This window comes from Marmota monax, unplaced genomic scaffold (genome assembly GCF_021218885.2).
Source record: "Marmota monax isolate L192 unplaced genomic scaffold, Marmota_monax_Labrador192_F-V1.1 WCK01_AAM20220418_F8-fsc00319, whole genome shotgun sequence".
Taxonomy (NCBI): Eukaryota; Metazoa; Chordata; class Mammalia; order Rodentia; family Sciuridae; genus Marmota; species Marmota monax.
This window is the reverse complement of record NW_026692103.1, coordinates 419,262-434,747: the sequence shown is the minus strand read 5'-3', so window position 1 is coordinate 434,747 and position 15,486 is coordinate 419,262. Positions and strand designations below refer to the sequence as shown.

The 15,486-nt window shown below is 43.7% G+C and overlaps 1 protein-coding gene and 1 long non-coding RNA gene across 4 annotated transcripts in view; one reads left to right on the top strand and one right to left on the bottom strand.

Annotated features, from left to right (window-relative positions):
- Marchf10 (membrane associated ring-CH-type finger 10) overlaps positions 1 to 15,486 on the top strand; it is an 81,945-nt gene that overhangs the window by 46,950 nt on the left and 19,509 nt on the right. Inside the window, exons 5-6 of the mRNA XM_046460924.2 lie at positions 3,215 to 4,628; positions 12,852 to 13,018. Coding sequence (XP_046316880.1) covers positions 3,215 to 4,628; positions 12,852 to 13,018 — 1,581 coding nt within the window. The remainder of the gene's footprint in view (positions 1 to 3,214; positions 4,629 to 12,851; positions 13,019 to 15,486) is intronic.
- The window catches only part of LOC124104198 (uncharacterized), a 44,550-nt gene that overhangs the window by 11,998 nt on the left and 17,066 nt on the right, over positions 1 to 15,486 (bottom strand). Inside the window, exons 1-5 of one of the 3 annotated variants that reach the window (XR_009228430.1) lie at positions 12,177 to 12,549; positions 11,320 to 11,407; positions 5,650 to 5,818; positions 4,342 to 4,473; positions 4,061 to 4,240 (exon numbers count right to left, since the gene is read on the bottom strand). This is a non-coding gene — a long non-coding RNA (uncharacterized LOC124104198). Of the gene's footprint in view, positions 1 to 4,060; positions 4,241 to 4,341; positions 4,474 to 5,649; positions 5,819 to 11,319; positions 11,408 to 12,176; positions 12,550 to 15,486 lie in introns of those variants that run through there. The other 2 variants (XR_006855378.2, XR_006855379.2) reach the window with 2 other exon arrangements.

The following is a 15,486-nucleotide window of genomic DNA, read 5'->3' as shown; positions in this document are numbered from 1 at the left end:
ATACCTTTTGACCTGGTAACTCCACCCCCACAAATCTATTCTAAGAAAAGAAGGTGTGTCGTCAATGATGCGCAAGCAAGGAAATTTATCACAGAGGGATCCGTTGATAGCAAAAACCCCAAAACTGTCTATATGCCCAGGAACAGGGGAAGAGTTCACAAATTATGATACATTCATATTATCATTAAGGAATAATGACATGAGGTAATGCATACAATGAAATGTTTAGAGAAAGAAAGCAGGACATACAGTTGCATATACAGAAACATACCAATTTTGTTTTTTTTAAAAGGAATAACCTCTAGAATAAGGGAGGCCTGGGTTGTAAGTTCAAATGCCTTCAGGGAGCAGGTGGGTACGACAGGAGAGATTCATAGCGGGGATTATGAGGTAAACCACACATCCATGTTTCCATCTGAAGGCATTTAATTCATGGTTCCAATGCTGAGCCAAAGCATTACTGCAGGATGGGAACAACCAGGGGTCTTTAGCCTGCAACTCCCCAGAACATGAGCAATGGTCACCTGAGCCCTTAGTCATGGGCAGACTTGGATTAGTTCATCCTCTCCTCTATTTTCTCCAGTGATCATAGGCTGCTTTTATAACCAGAAGGGGGAAAAAAATGAAAAGTCTATGGCTGTTGGAATTAGGACACTCTTGGTCAAGCACACGAGGAAGTCCAGACCAAAGGCATCATCTCAGGGCAGACAGTCGCTTGTTCAGGTTTCATTTCCACATGCCTGGAACTCCTGGCGATGGCAGGCCCCCCGCCACAGCTGGAGGCCAGGCAGGCCTCAGAGCAGCATCCAGTGTCTGCACTATGAATAGCACGTCACTTGCATACCAAGTGGAGTGTTCATCCCCAGCCCTGAAGTCTGCTCCCTCTTTGATAGACACCAAAAAATGGGGTTGAAATAGCATAAATATAGAATGCTGCAGTCTGTCACCTTTAGGAAACACACATGCGCGCGCATGCACACACACACACACACACACACACACCAGAGAAGCTCTGATTGAATTTTTAAAGAGGAGACAGTGTGGTGACAGGGAACGTGAAGATGCAGTCCCTGGTGTGTTTTGTTGGGAGCCGCAGGAGTCTCAGCAAGGTGTGGTGCTGTGTGTAGCTGGGACTTCTGCCCCAGAGGCCCCCATCACCCTATGACAGCTCAGTGGCTTCCAGGAAATGAGCTCATGGCCCCTGTTGAGTCTCCAATTTCTGTTTTCAGCTCATTCTTTAGCCCACCAGGTGTCTTCCCCCTTCCCTGCTCAGAGCTCAGGGGCAGCGGGGGTGGGGATGGGGAGCAGCCCCTCACCCTCTAGCCAGGGAGGTGAATTCTAAAAATGACCAGAAGTCTTGGATTCCAGCACCATGAGCCAACTTCTGAGGCCCTCCTCAAATTCAAAATGGAAACTGATCAATCAGAGCCTAGACTTTGATGCCTTCGTATCACTTTTTTCCTCAAAAGAAAGAAATAAATGATCAGAATTCAGCTGGTTATGTAGAAGCACGAGTCTCCCAAGTGGGGATCAGCCCCGTGGGGTGGGCGAACAAGTCGGACTCCTGTGCACACATAGCCAGATGCTCAAGGAGTCCTTGAATTGCTGATAAATCTCTTCCTGGGGTTTATAAACCCCACGAGGGGCCTGGTAGGAGAGTTTAACTGATAGAGCTGATGAGTAAAGATTCGCACTGTGTCTGTGAGTGTCCTGAGCAGTTAACAATAAAAGAAGCTTACCCAGTGTTAGGATGTTAGCCTCTGAAGCCCGGGCTCCCCTGCCAGGCAGCTCAATTAAAGCGAGTGGTATTGACTTGGCCCTTGGCTAAGCCGGCTGCTCCAAGGATTTGCATTTCCCCAGCAGAGCTGTTATCACAGACCTTCCCAGGCCCCGCAAAGTCCTGTCCACTCGACAGGCAGGCGAGCTGCTTTAGAGACTAAGCGATAAGGACAGCAGAGTCTCATCAGATCCACAGAATAACAGAGAGCAGGCAGAGTGGGGGGTGGCTCACTTCAGGAGGGAAAAAAGAGAAATGGGGTCAGAGAAGTACTTTCAGTTTCTACCCGTGCCATCAAGGTGAATAACCCTCAACCACACACACACACACACACACACACATACACACACACACATACCACACAATGAATTCCTTTGGATCCTGGTTTTCACAAGGAAATTGGAAGTCCAACCAGTTTCTAAAGGGATAATACAGGATAGTGGTTAAGAGCACAAACCTCAAATCAAACAGGCTGGGGTCCAAATGTTCACTCCATCACTTATTAGAAATGTCTTGGGCAAGTTATGTGACCTCCATGTGTGTTGGTGTCCTCAGTTATAATGTGGTATGATTATGGAAGTATTTCATAGAGCTGCAAGGCTTATGTGTGTGTTTGTAAGTATGTGTGAGAAAGAAAGAGATATATAGTTATGGTTCTACTCAAAGTACACCCTCAATAAGTAACATTTATTATTTGTATAAAACAAGTTTTGAATAAGTGATCTCACCAATAAAAATTCCTCCTCCTACTATAAAGTCGGGAGGGTGGGGGAAGTTGGGGATTCTATAATGACCAGAGTTTATGAGTTTACTAGAAGCTAATGACAGAGAGGAGATTGTGATTTCTTGAGAGATTTAAAATTGCAATTTTCACTAAGTGGAATAAGCATGGCCACAGTCTTCATTCAGTGTATCTGGGCACTGGATTCTAGAGCCTTCCTCGCAAGCAGTCTGCCATAATGAACATACTTTTCATAAATTTTTATAAAGTTGTATGAGAAACCAGAGTGTCATAAATGTACGTCAGATGAATTTGGATGAGAAAGGATCAGTCGTTTTTGTAGAAGTTGCTCCCAGAGTGCTGGTTTTCCTTCATGATGTACAGAATGAAAACCAGTATTTATCCATCCTCGCCCCTGACTGGCCTGAAGCTGGATCGTTATTCTGGAAGTTTCCGCAGAAAGAATCTGTATCCTCAGGGTCACCCTATTTCCCCAGAACCAGCCTGAACTCCACAAGGGTACAAAGGAGAACCCAGCAACAGTCAAAAGAAGCCGGCTGTGTGGCATTCCTCCTGCACCTCCTACCATTTTGGCCATTCACATTTTCTTCTCCAGGGCTTTTTCTTATGGTTAAGGGATCCCCATGCTTGGTGTAAAGGGCTTTCATGCATGGGCACTTTAAACAGCATGACAAATTTGTCTCTTGTCCATGCAGATCCCGTAGTTCAACAAGAAACCCTGATATGGGCAGGCGAGACTAAGCTGAAGAGGCCAACCCGAGAGAGAAGAAACTTGGTCTCCTCCTCACCACTGATGATGACAGCTGAGAACACCCTTGAGAGAGCCAGAAAAGGAGACCCAAGTGCTCTTTCCCAGAATGAGCCACATTCAACCCCAACCCAGACTTTCCAAGGAATGAAGAGTTCTCAAGTGCTAAGTGAGCCCTTGGGGCCACCACTCATGCCCGCCATCATGGGGGGGCCAAGAAGGTCACCCTTTAGGTTCCGAGATGAAGATTTCTATTCTGTTATATCGTTAAATGCTGGAAGAGAAGATGAGGACACTGAGGAGGAAATCCGTGTAGAAGAAGAACTTCTGTTGGTTGGTATGCGCTCACCCCGTTCTCCCTCCAACCATAAAAGAAGTAGATTTCTTGGGACATCAGTTACTCAGACCAAAAATAAAAATTCTGAAGAAACCCCTGAACATTGCAGAGGTAATTCTTTAAGAAGGAGCGAGCCCAGTCATGGCTCATTAAGAATAAGCAACCTAATGGAGCCATTGCCTACAAGGCAATTTTCTGTAGGGCAAAGGATGTTCCAGGAGCCCAAACTACCTGATGGGGAGTCTGTTAAAGACAGTGATGGTGGTGGAAGTGAAAATGAGCAAAAGCCCTTCCATTCAGTGGACACCAATTCTGAACCCAGACAAGATGGTGGTCTCAATGCTGAAAATGTACCTAGTGATCGCATTTCTGCGGAAAACAGGTCTGGTATCCATGATTATGAAAGAAATTGGCAAGACTATTTAAATAGTTCCAGAAATTCTTTTGACCACTTACTTTCTGCTAGACCAACAGCTTCGAGATCCTCCATGAATTCATCTTATTACACTCCTGGATCATTAATGCATTTTGCTCTGAGAGATGAAGTTCCAATAGACTTGTCACTGTCACCGACTTCAGGTCACAGCTCAAGTTCAGAGGGAAACTCAAGGTTCAATGTTCGCCGGCCATTGTCCCCTATCAGAAATAGGAATTCATTTGCCAGTGCTGAAAACCACCCAGTAAACACTGGACATGAATTTGATGTCAGGGGAGCCGAGGACATTACTTTCACAAACCTGCCTCAGGGGGCTCCATTATACACAGAAGATCTCTTCTCAAATCCTCAAGGCAGTTTGTCCCCGGTGCATCCTCCTAGTTCCTCTCCATCAAGAAGGAACTTACAAGGTCACTTGCATGTGCCTGGGTCCCTGCAAGAAAATATACCTTTTACTTTCTTTGCAGTGTCTGATTTCTCAAATCAAAATGATAATGGCAGCAGTATGGCAGTATCCAGGTTCCCAGATGTAAAGGAGGCCACTGAAATAAAGACAGACCCTGAGAAACTCAAGAAATTGCAAGAAAGGTGAGGAAGTTTCATAATTACATATATAAGTACACATACTCTTTTCCATTTCTTCCAATGCTGAAATAAACATTGCTTTCATTAGAGTGTCATGGGAATTTTATCTAAATCAGAGGTAGACCGTTCCTTGACATATTAATGATTGCTTACTTTGAGGAAATTGTCCCTATTTTGGTGCTCTTAGAATATAGGTATGAAAAAAGAAAAGTTTGGTGTTTCTGCTCAATATCTTCAGTATTCTTAAAGTGTTTTTTCCCTTGAACACCATAACTTTAAGAAAGGAAAGTTGGCTAGATGTAATGGATTCTGATGGAGTAGGGCTGGTTTGTCTCCCCAGCAATTAGGAACCAGGATTTTTCATGAAAAGGTTGTTATCTCCCCAGAGAACGAACCATTCAGCATTTGAAGTTCACAGCTCCCTGTTGGGACTTATCGCAAATCAAACCAACAGTTTGAGAATTTGAACCTTCCAAACCGAAGATGGTTCCCAAACAGTTACCATAGTTACCTCGGTCCTCAGAGGGGCCAGGCTGAGGGAGGCCCTGCCTCCATCTTATGTGTTCTTTCTTATGCACAAAAGAGAGAAAAGCAAGACCTTTTTTGAACTGCCCTTTCCTTTGATCTTTCCTTTCTCATGAGGTGATTTTGGGGATATTTCACAGCTATGAAATGGGATACTTTTTAAAGCTATCATTAAACAGTGTGTCAGAATTCTACCATTTCATTTATGATAGGTGTTTACTGTGCCCTAATCTAGGCCTACAGATCTGGAAATTGATTCTCGGAAATGGGAACCCTCTTTGTGCCTGTTGGTTTGGCTCATTCGGGCCATTGATTATCCTTTGGATATTCATTTGTAAGCAGAAAAACTGCCTGACAATGAATTAAAAACGAAAAAAAGAGGGGGAACCAAAACACAGAACACATACCTATTCCTCTGCCTCTTTAACTCCAGAACTAGCTTTATGGTTTTCTGTGATAAACAAGGCCAAGAAACCTCGCCCCACCCATCCTCACCTACCTGAGCCGATAGCTTCAGACATGCTGGTCTGAACACTGGATGCCACCATCCCAAAGCGATGCATTTGGGCTCAAAGTAATCGTTTTAAATGCATGGACTTCTAGGCCTGCTGATGCATCAAACAGCTCTTGCTCACAGGACACTTGCTTTATCAGATGGTTCTGTTTTCCTGCATGGAACAGACCTTATATTTTTCTTATTATTTCCAAAGTGTCCACTTTAGGAAATACTTTAGAATAAAGACTTAAAAGGAAAACACCTATAACCCTATCATGCTGAGATAATCACTGTTGAAAATTGCAACTTTTAGTGAACATTGGTTCATATTGTTTTTTAAAATGTCGTATTTTGCTATTTTAAGCCATTTCTCAATAGCACTTAACACTGTTAAAATGTTTTCCTCCAGTGTTAGTTACATGAATACATAAAAATAAGTATATAATATGTATACACTTTGGAGAATTTTCTTAACACACACACACACAGAGAGAGAGAGAGAGAGAGAGAGAGAGAGAGAGAGAGAGAAGAGCCCCAGACATCCCTGTGCCCACCTCCAGCTAACAGAACCTTCTTGTCGTGCTCAAGAGCACCATGCCCACCGGATCTCCTGGTCTCCCTCCTCACCTCCCCACCCCTTGACCTCACCTGCACTGTGTTAGTGGTTCCTTTGGATTCTGTCTTATCCTGTTTGGGACTTTTTGCTCAATGCTCTTCCCATACGTGTATGTGCATTGCTAAACTCTGTAGAACCATTCCTACCCTTTTTGAACTCTGTAGAAATGGAATCTCTGTTCTTCGGAGACTTGCCTTTTCCCCTCACAGCATCAGTGAGATGCATCCTTCTTGGTATCTGGGGCTTTCGTTTGTTCCCTTCACCACAAGGGGCACAAAGTGTTTGGTTGTATGGATACACCTGTTCTCCTGTCCATGGTCATGTGGGCTGTTTACTGTTTTCTGCAAACAACGTTGCATGAGCATCCTTGTGAATGTCTCCTGGTGCACGTGGGAAGAGTGCTCTGGGATGTTTATCTGGGAATGCAGTCTCTGGGCTGGCAGGTGGCACTTCTTCCCCTGTACTAAGTAATGCTCATCTATGGTTCCACCCGCAATATCCAAGTCATGCATCCTTGACAATTCTTATGCTGATTAGCTTTTCAAATTTGCCAGTCTGAGGGGAATAGAATGATATTGTGGCTTCAATTTGCATTTTCATGACTGTTAATGAGGTTAGGTATTTTATGTGCTCTCTTAAATGTTAAATGACCATTTGTGTTTCCTTTTCTGTGAAATATTGTAAGTCTTTATTTTTCTTTTTAGAATATTTGTATCTTATTTTAGGAGTCCTTTATATATTCTAGCTACTGATCCTAACCCCTTGAAGTTAAATATTGGAAATATCCCTCCCACCTTCTAGTTCATCTTTTTCCTTATTATGTCTTTTAATGAAATTTATTTATTTATTTAGTACCAGGGATTGAACCCAGGGGTGCTCTACCACTGATCTCCACCCCCCTCCCTTTTTAGTTTTTATTTGGAGACAGGGTCTTGCTAAATTGCTGAGGCTGACCTCAGACTTGCGCTTCTCTTGCCTCAGCTTCCTGAGTGGCGGGATTACAGGTGTGCATTACCATGCCCGTCATGAAAGGAGATTCCTAATTTTAGTGTAGTCAAATATGTCCATCTTCTTTGTGGATTGTGATTGGTACCTTGTCCTGTTGAAGGAATCCTTCCCTAACCTGACATCATCATGACATTCTTCCTATTTTCTTCTGAAATCTGTTTCACTTCATACATTTAGGACTCAATGTGAATGGGGTTGTGGATTTAAATGGGAAATGGCTTTAATATGTGGTGTGAGGTGAACTTTATACTTTGCCCTATGAACATGCCATCGTCCCAGGATTTTCTCTGCACAGCCTCTTCTGTGGTGCACAACATGCCATACACGTATGAATCTGATTCAGGGCTCTTCTTTTTGTTCCATTAGTCTTTTTTGTCTTTCCCTAATTTAATACTGACTGTTTTAATATCTACAGTTTTTATTGGTTTTGCTGAGTGATGGTGCAAAGCCTTCCTTTCCACATTGTTTTGTTTTTTCGTTTCTTGTTTTTTGGGTTTGTTTTTTTTTTTGGTGGTGCGTGGAGGGGTGCGCTACCAGAGATTCAGCCCAGGGCCACTTGACCACCGATCCACATCCACAGCCCTTTTTATATTTTACTTAGAGACAAGGTCTCGCTAAGTTGTGTAGAGCCTTGCTAAGTGCTGAGGCTGGCTTTAAACTTGGATCATCCTGCCTCAGTCTCCAGAGCCGCTGGGATTACAGGTATGGCTGGGATTACAGGTATGGCTGGGATTACAGGTATGGCTGGGAATACAGGTATGGCTGGGAATACAGGCATGAGCCACCATGTCCACGCAATTCTTTAAAGACTCCTTGACTATATACTTAAGAGTCTGCTTGTTGGGATTTTTATTATAATTACATTGAATCTACAGGCTATTGGGAGATTGACACCTTTGAGATATTGTTTGGTTCTTTGGTAAACGTGGTATGTTCCTCCTTTTGTCTTTAATGTCTTTTATGTAGTTTTTAAAATTTTTTTTTAGTTGTCAATGGACATTTATTTATTTATTTATATGTGGTGCTGAGAATCATACCCAGTTCCTCATGCATGCTAGGCAAGAACTCTACCACTGAGCTACAACCTTAGCCCTCTTTTATGTAGTTTTGTGATTTTTTTCTTGATAAAAGCCTTTCCATTTATCTCTAGGTTCTTTTATTTTCTGTTTACTATTAAAACGATATTTTAAATTATAATTTTAAATCTTTTTGTTGGTGTATACAAATGCAATTGACATATATTTTCTGTATTTTTGCTAATCTTTCTTATTCATTATAATATATAGCTATAGCTTTTTTGAGTTTTTTCAACCACCATTTTGAAAAAATCCTTTTTCTCTATACCCTTGCCAATTCCCTAGTTTTTATGTTTGTCAAATGATTAGCCAAAAATTATAATCAGTTTAATTTGCAAATTTTATGCTTATTAGTGATGTTGAACTTTTTCCATGTTTATTGTTAATTTGCATATCTTCATTTGTCATTGCCTGATCTTGTCTCCTATCTACATTTTGGGGGGAATGTTAATATTGTTTTTACCTCCTAAAATATATCAACATTCTTTGTAGAAAATCAATAGTAATGCTCTGCCAAATATCAGGCGTATACTTTTTCACTTTTTCCATTTTATTTACTTCATATTTTATGTGCATGATTTTTTTTTAATTTTTTAGTTTTCGGTGAACACAACATCTTTATTTTATTTTTTATGTGGTGCTGAGGATCGAACCCAGTGCCCCGCGCATGCCATGCGAGTGCGATACCGCTTGAGCCACATCCCCAGCCCCATGATTTTTTTTATATGCATATTTTTAGTTGTTGATGGACCTTTATTTTATTTATTTATTTATTTATTTATATGTGGTGCTGAGAATTGGGTTCAATTCAAAATATGCAGGTTTAAGATACTTACCTATGTCAGAGAGTGCCTAGCACAAAGCAGACTCCTACTACATGAGAGCTATTCTTAAATTCAGATGGAATATATTTTGATGTGTAATTTGAAGTGGGGTTCTGATGTCTGTTTTTTTTGTTTTTCTTTTACATTTAACCAGTTGTCCCACAAGCATTCATTCTATCCTTCCCTTCCTGATCTGAAATGCCTTCTTGGCTCACACAATCCCTGTCAATTTCGAGTCTGTTCTGTCAATCTGCCTGAAATACTGCATCAATTATACACTTTTTTATTTATTATAAATTTAAGGATTTAAAAATATTTGCTATAGTAAATTTCCTTTTGTTATCTTTCTTTTAAAAGTTTTTATTGCCCATCTTAATTTTTTGGCGGGGAGACAGTACCAGGAATTGAACTCAGGAGCACTCAACCACTGAGCCACATCCCCAGCCCTATTTTGTATTTTATTTAGAGACAGGGTCTCACTGAGTTGCTTAGTGCCTCGATTTTTGCTGGGGCTGGCTTTGAACTCTCGATCCTTCTGCCTCAGCCTCCTGAGCTGCTGGGATTATAGGTGTGCACCACCACACCCAGCATCCATCCTAATTTAATTGCATTGTGATCTGCAGTTTTTGTGCCCCAATACATATTCAACATCTACAAATATGCCATGGCATTAGGGAATGTTGCATATCCTCTGTTCTCTCATGGTCTGTACGTACATGTAAAATACAGTTTGAAAAGTTTGCCATCAAAATTCTTCCTTCTTCCTGCTGGGCATGGTGGCGCACGCCTGTAATCCCAGCAGTTTGGGAGGCTGAGGCAGGAGGATCAGGAGTTCAAAGCCAGCCTCAGCCATGGTGAGGCACTAAATAACTCAGCGAGCCCCTGTCTCTAAATAAAATACAAGAAAAGGCTGGGGATTTGGCTCAGTGGTTAAGGGTCCCTTAGTTCAATCCCGATATCACTCCCCCCAAAAATTCTTCCTACTTCTGTCAGCAACTTAGCAAGACCCTGTCTCAAAATAAAAAATAAAAAGGGCTAGGGTATGGCTCAGTGATTGACCGAGCAACCCTGGGTTCCATCCCTGGTACAAAAAAAAATCTTCCTAGTCAATTATGTTCTTTTGAATTTGTCAATTTCTGAAAGTTATTTATTAAAACCTTCCCATATGATTTAGATTCACCCATCCTCCTTTATCTTTATAAGAATTTGGCTTTTATTTAGCACATTAAGGCTCATATTTTCTTGGTGGATTGGTCAATATTACCTTTACACTTTTAGCTGAGTTACATTTTGTCTATCAATATCGCTACACCTGGAATTTCATTTTGTTAATCATATATATTTTTTTAATTCCCCAGAAATTCTTCTTATCTCTCATTGGTCCTTTCCCAGAGCAGTGGAATCCTCCTGAGAACTAACTCCCCCGTTAGCTGACCCATTCATTTCTTGCAGGGTCAGCAGGCTCTTCTTTCTTGTCTCCTCTCCTCCGTGCTGCTGGGGTCCACATGTGACAGGTGATCCCTGCAGTCCATGAAGGAAGGAGTGGCTGGTTCAGCATGGAGGCAGCCAACTCGGTTGTCCCGCGGCTGTGCCTTGCTTCCTCGGCAGCCCTCTTCCCTGATTGGAAGGCTTTGTGTGACCGGGATTGCTCATGAACTTGTCTGTAAACTCAGGGCTTTATGAGAGTTCCCTTTCTATAGCACTCAGCTCCGGGAGTGCCCAGGCACAGGCACTGTTGCTGGGCTGCCCAGAGGACCCGGCCCTCTGTGCTGAAGCAGGTCTTGAGCTAGTTACCCTCATAACTGCCCTGCCCGTGAACTTGTGCACCCCAAGCTGGGGACTGTCTGGGTCAGCTCTTCTCCACGGTTTTCTACTGCAAGCAGGTCTGGTCAGTGTCCTCACCTCTGCATCTATTGTCCTAGGATTCTTCAATATTTCTGGCCCGCTGGTCTTCCGGCACTGTGGTGGATTCGTTCTGTGTAATTATCTTTTTAAGAGATTCGGGTGGGAAGGGAGATCCATGGGAGTCCTTTGCCTGCTGTCCCTAAGAACAAGCTCAACTCTCTAAATAACAGTGTGCCCCGAACAGAAGGGAGTGCCCCAAACTATTAGTGTGCAATCACTTTGGGGTGATGACTTCATGTCTGACCTCTTTTTCTTTCTCTCTCTCTCTTCTTCACTTTTGTGAACGTATGTATTTTTCTCAAAATGTAGTAGCCCATGGATTCCCACTACACCTTTGGGAAGATGGGAGAGCTTACATTAGGAGTCAGGCATTTATAAACTATATACATACAAAAAAATTAATCACAGAGCCAAATGCAGTGGTGCACCCCTGTAATCCCAGGAACTCCGGAGGCTAAAGTAGGAGGATCACAAGTTGGAGGCTAGCCTGAGCAATTCTGTGAAACCTTGACTTAAAATTTAATATTGAAAAAATAAAAAGGGCTGGGCATATAGCTCGGTGGTTAAGCACTTGAGTCAATCCCCAGTACCACCTCCTCCCCACAAAAATTAAACACAGAGCCCTTGATCCTACTCCTTAGATCCGTGGTCTTCAGACCTGAGTGACCATCAGACCATTCAGATTCCGGGGCCCAAATATCTTTGCTTGCATTTCCATTGATTCTATCTTATCAAACACCAGCAGCTTACATTCTGAAATGTGGACTCACTTGCTGGCAAGAGTTGTTATTGGTGAGCTCACGTCCAGGTCTGTGGGTTCATCACTTCTCTGAACCAACACCTATTGAGCACAACACCTCTGGCCACAAATGTTTTGCCAGGCACTGGACGCACCTAAAGTTCAATGTCCCCGTCACCAGGCACCCAGCCTGCCCAACCCTGCCAAGCCGGCTGCACTAGTGCTACCCTCACCCCTATTACAGAACAGGAAACGGGATGCTGGGGAAATTAGGAGTTCATCCCAAGGTCACATGACTTCATCATTTCAGAGGCAGCCTCAAGCCCGGAAGCCCTGAGCATGAATCCCACAAGTTTACACACCTGTACGTGATGTTGGGCACCAGAGCCTCCTCACAGCGACTGAGGCAGGGAGGGGCTCCTGGATTTGCACTTCCCTCTTGAGGCCTTTCCTTTGTTTTTGTTCCTGGTTTTGGTGTTTGGTTTTGCCTGCTGGGGTGGAATCTGGGGCCTTAGGCATGCGGGGCAAGGCTGTACCACTGAGCACACCCCAGCCTCACCCTGGCTTCTTGGTTGTGCTGGCCATGCTGGTCCCGTGGGCTCACAAATCTCAAGAACTACAAAGAAACCTAATATAAGAACTTGTGCGGGGCTGGGGATGTGGCTCAAGTGGTAGCGCGCTCGCCTGGCATGCATGCGGCCCTGGTTCGATCCTCAGCACCACATACAAACAAAGATGTTGTGTCCGCCGAAAACGAAAAATAAATAAAATATTAAAAATTCTCTCTCTCTCTCTCTCTCTCTCTCTCTCTCTCTCTTTCACTCTCTCTAAAAAAAAAAGAACTTGTGCATGGATTATGCATAACCCCGTCCAGAGGAATGAGCCCCAGGGTGACCAAGGGTGAGCCCCAGGAGCAGGCAGGCAGGATGTGTGGCAATTGTTCCTTCTTCCTTCCCCCCTGAATGCCCTGGGAACTGGTATCTGTAGAAACTGCAAATGTGGAGACTCTTGGTCACGAGGCCGTGTTTTCCATTTAGTCTCCTGGAGGAGGACTCCGAGGAGGAGGCAGACTTGTGTCGCATCTGTCAGATAGCCGGGGGTTCCCCCGCCAACCCCCTCCTGGAGCCCTGCGGCTGTGTGGGAAGCCTGCAGTTTGTCCACCAGGAGTGCCTGAAGAAGTGGCTGAAGGTGAAAATAACATCAGGTAGGTGGGGGAGGACGCCCCCATACAATTAACCCGAGCCACCCCCGCGCAGGCCTCGGAGCCTTGCCCACGGCTCACTCTCCGGGAAGCATGGCCAGGCCCAGGATTCTTGCTCATAAATGCTGCCTTCAAATTACGGGAGGGAAGGATCCTGGAAACACTTGCTTACCAAATCCTTCTCCTGCTTGAGACCTGAGCAGAGATGCTAAGATCGCCTCCCCAGAGGAGGGAGACAGAAGAATCAGGTCAGGGGTTGAAGCTCAGCAAGCATAAGGTGGCCGTGTCCACCAGTGGACGCTGTGTGCAACAATAATTCGGAAAGTCCCCCGAGAGAGACCCCCAAACACACACGCTTTTATTTGGGGAAGGAGGATGGGTGTCACCTAAGGTACCAGGCAAAGCTGCCTGTTGGCCACAGGGGTAAGGAGAGAGAGTTGATCTGATTTTCTAGAAACATAGCAGATAAAGAGAGCTCCATGTGCTGCCTTTGTCAGTCTGATCTTATAACCAGGTAAGAAGCCCTCTCGGTGTTTTGAGGGGTAGGGGTGTGTGTGTGCCGGGATTGAACTCAGGGGCACTCGACCACTGAGCCACATCCCCAGCCCCATTTTGTATTTTATTTAGAGACAGGGGCTCGCTGAGTTGCTTAGCGCCTCACCATTGCTGAGGCTGGCTTTGAACTCTCAATCCTCCTGCCTCAGCGCCCAGAGCCCCTGGGATTACAGGAGTGCACCACCGCATCCAGTTTGAAGCCCTCTCTTGACTCCCGGGGAGGGTCTATAATCTCAGTCCTCATCAGTAGATTTACTTTTCTTGGCAGAGAATGGGTTTCTTTAAAAATGGCTTTAAGAATGACCAAGAAGAAAAAATAAAAAACAAAAGGACTCATCAATGCATCAATGCAAGCAACTCAATTAGAAAACAGATGCTCTTTCACCCTCACCTCTCTGAAAACTTTACTCCACAGCCAGATCCCTTTGCTCTCTGCTTCCATGTTCTGATCACTATTTCAGGCTACTGAGGAGACCTAGCACTCTGCTCTGGCCCCAGGCCTGTTGCCATGCTCCCTCACCAAGGACAGCACACCATTTAACTAGAGAGTGAACACCCAGGATAATCATAGTAACTGCCTCTTTCCTGCAGCTCTGTTTCCATGTGTGCCTCTCCTCCTCGCATGAGAAACACAGGCCCACTCCCAAGATGCTTAAACGCATGTCCACGCAGCAAGCAAAGAATTCAGTCCAGAGCAAAAAAAAAAAAAAGTGGATTTCGGTTGCTAATGACTCGGCCAAACAATGCTTTATCTTACTAGAAATTTAAGCCAATTAAACATCTATCACAGGGAGAGGGGGAAAAAAGACCCATGAAATGTGTTATGAAAATGATCTTAAATGCTCGTAAATGCCGATGCTCGTATGAGTATGTTCAGCAGGATTAGGTTGGAAGACACATGGGATGTTCTGTAGCCAAGAGCATCACTGAATGGTGCTAAAAAAGAAAAATCAAGCAAACAAAATGGAGATAAGGGATTACTGTGCATCCTTACCCTTTAAAAGTCTCTATTATTTACTATTTCTTGATATCCCCAGTGGGGAAATAGAACTGGGGTATAAACCTGTACAAGTCCTAATTAGCAAACACGTGCAGATAACCAGTAAGTCCTCTGCTTTTTGATGCATAAAATAAACACTGGTAAATCATCGATCTAAATGCAGCAGCTATGCTTGGGGGATGCTCATGGCTTTTTTTTTTTTTTCCTTTTTCTTTTTTGATACTGGGGATTACATCCAGGGGTGCTTAACCACTGAGCCACATCCCCAGCCCCTTTTTATATTTTGTCTAGAGACAGGGTCTCACTGAATTGCTTAGGGCCTCACTAAGTTGCTGAGGCTGGCTTTGAACTTGCAATCCTCCTGCCTCAGCCTCCCGAGCTGCTGGGATTACAAACCTAGCATCACCACACCCAGCCCAAATTGCATGCTTTTATAAAAACAGACATTCAGGAGCCTTCTCATGTTTCTTCTTCTTCCAAATGAGGCTGAGCTCAGGCTTTGGTGATGGGCCCAGATGCTCCTTTTAACTAATACCCACATATGGCCCCTCACTCCCTCGCTTTTCTCAGTTGGGATTTTCACCTGTGTGCCAGTAAAGGTAGATTTTTAAGCCATCAACTAGCTTCAGCCATCTATTTGGGCCTCACTGATTTATTTACCTGACTCTTAGCTTCCATGTAGCAATTCCAATTTTATGAGCCATTATGTTTATATTTAAATAGAAACAAGACCTGTTATTTAAAAGCCATGGGAATTTCACCTACATGAAGCTTTCATAATAAATGATTACAAAGGGAATTTTTCAGATCTAAGATTCAAGGTCATTTTCTAGAGAAGATGACTGACTTTAAATGAAGGTCACCGAAGCTCAGAATTTATAACATGCAGAAGTTGAAACTCAAAATATCAGCTGTC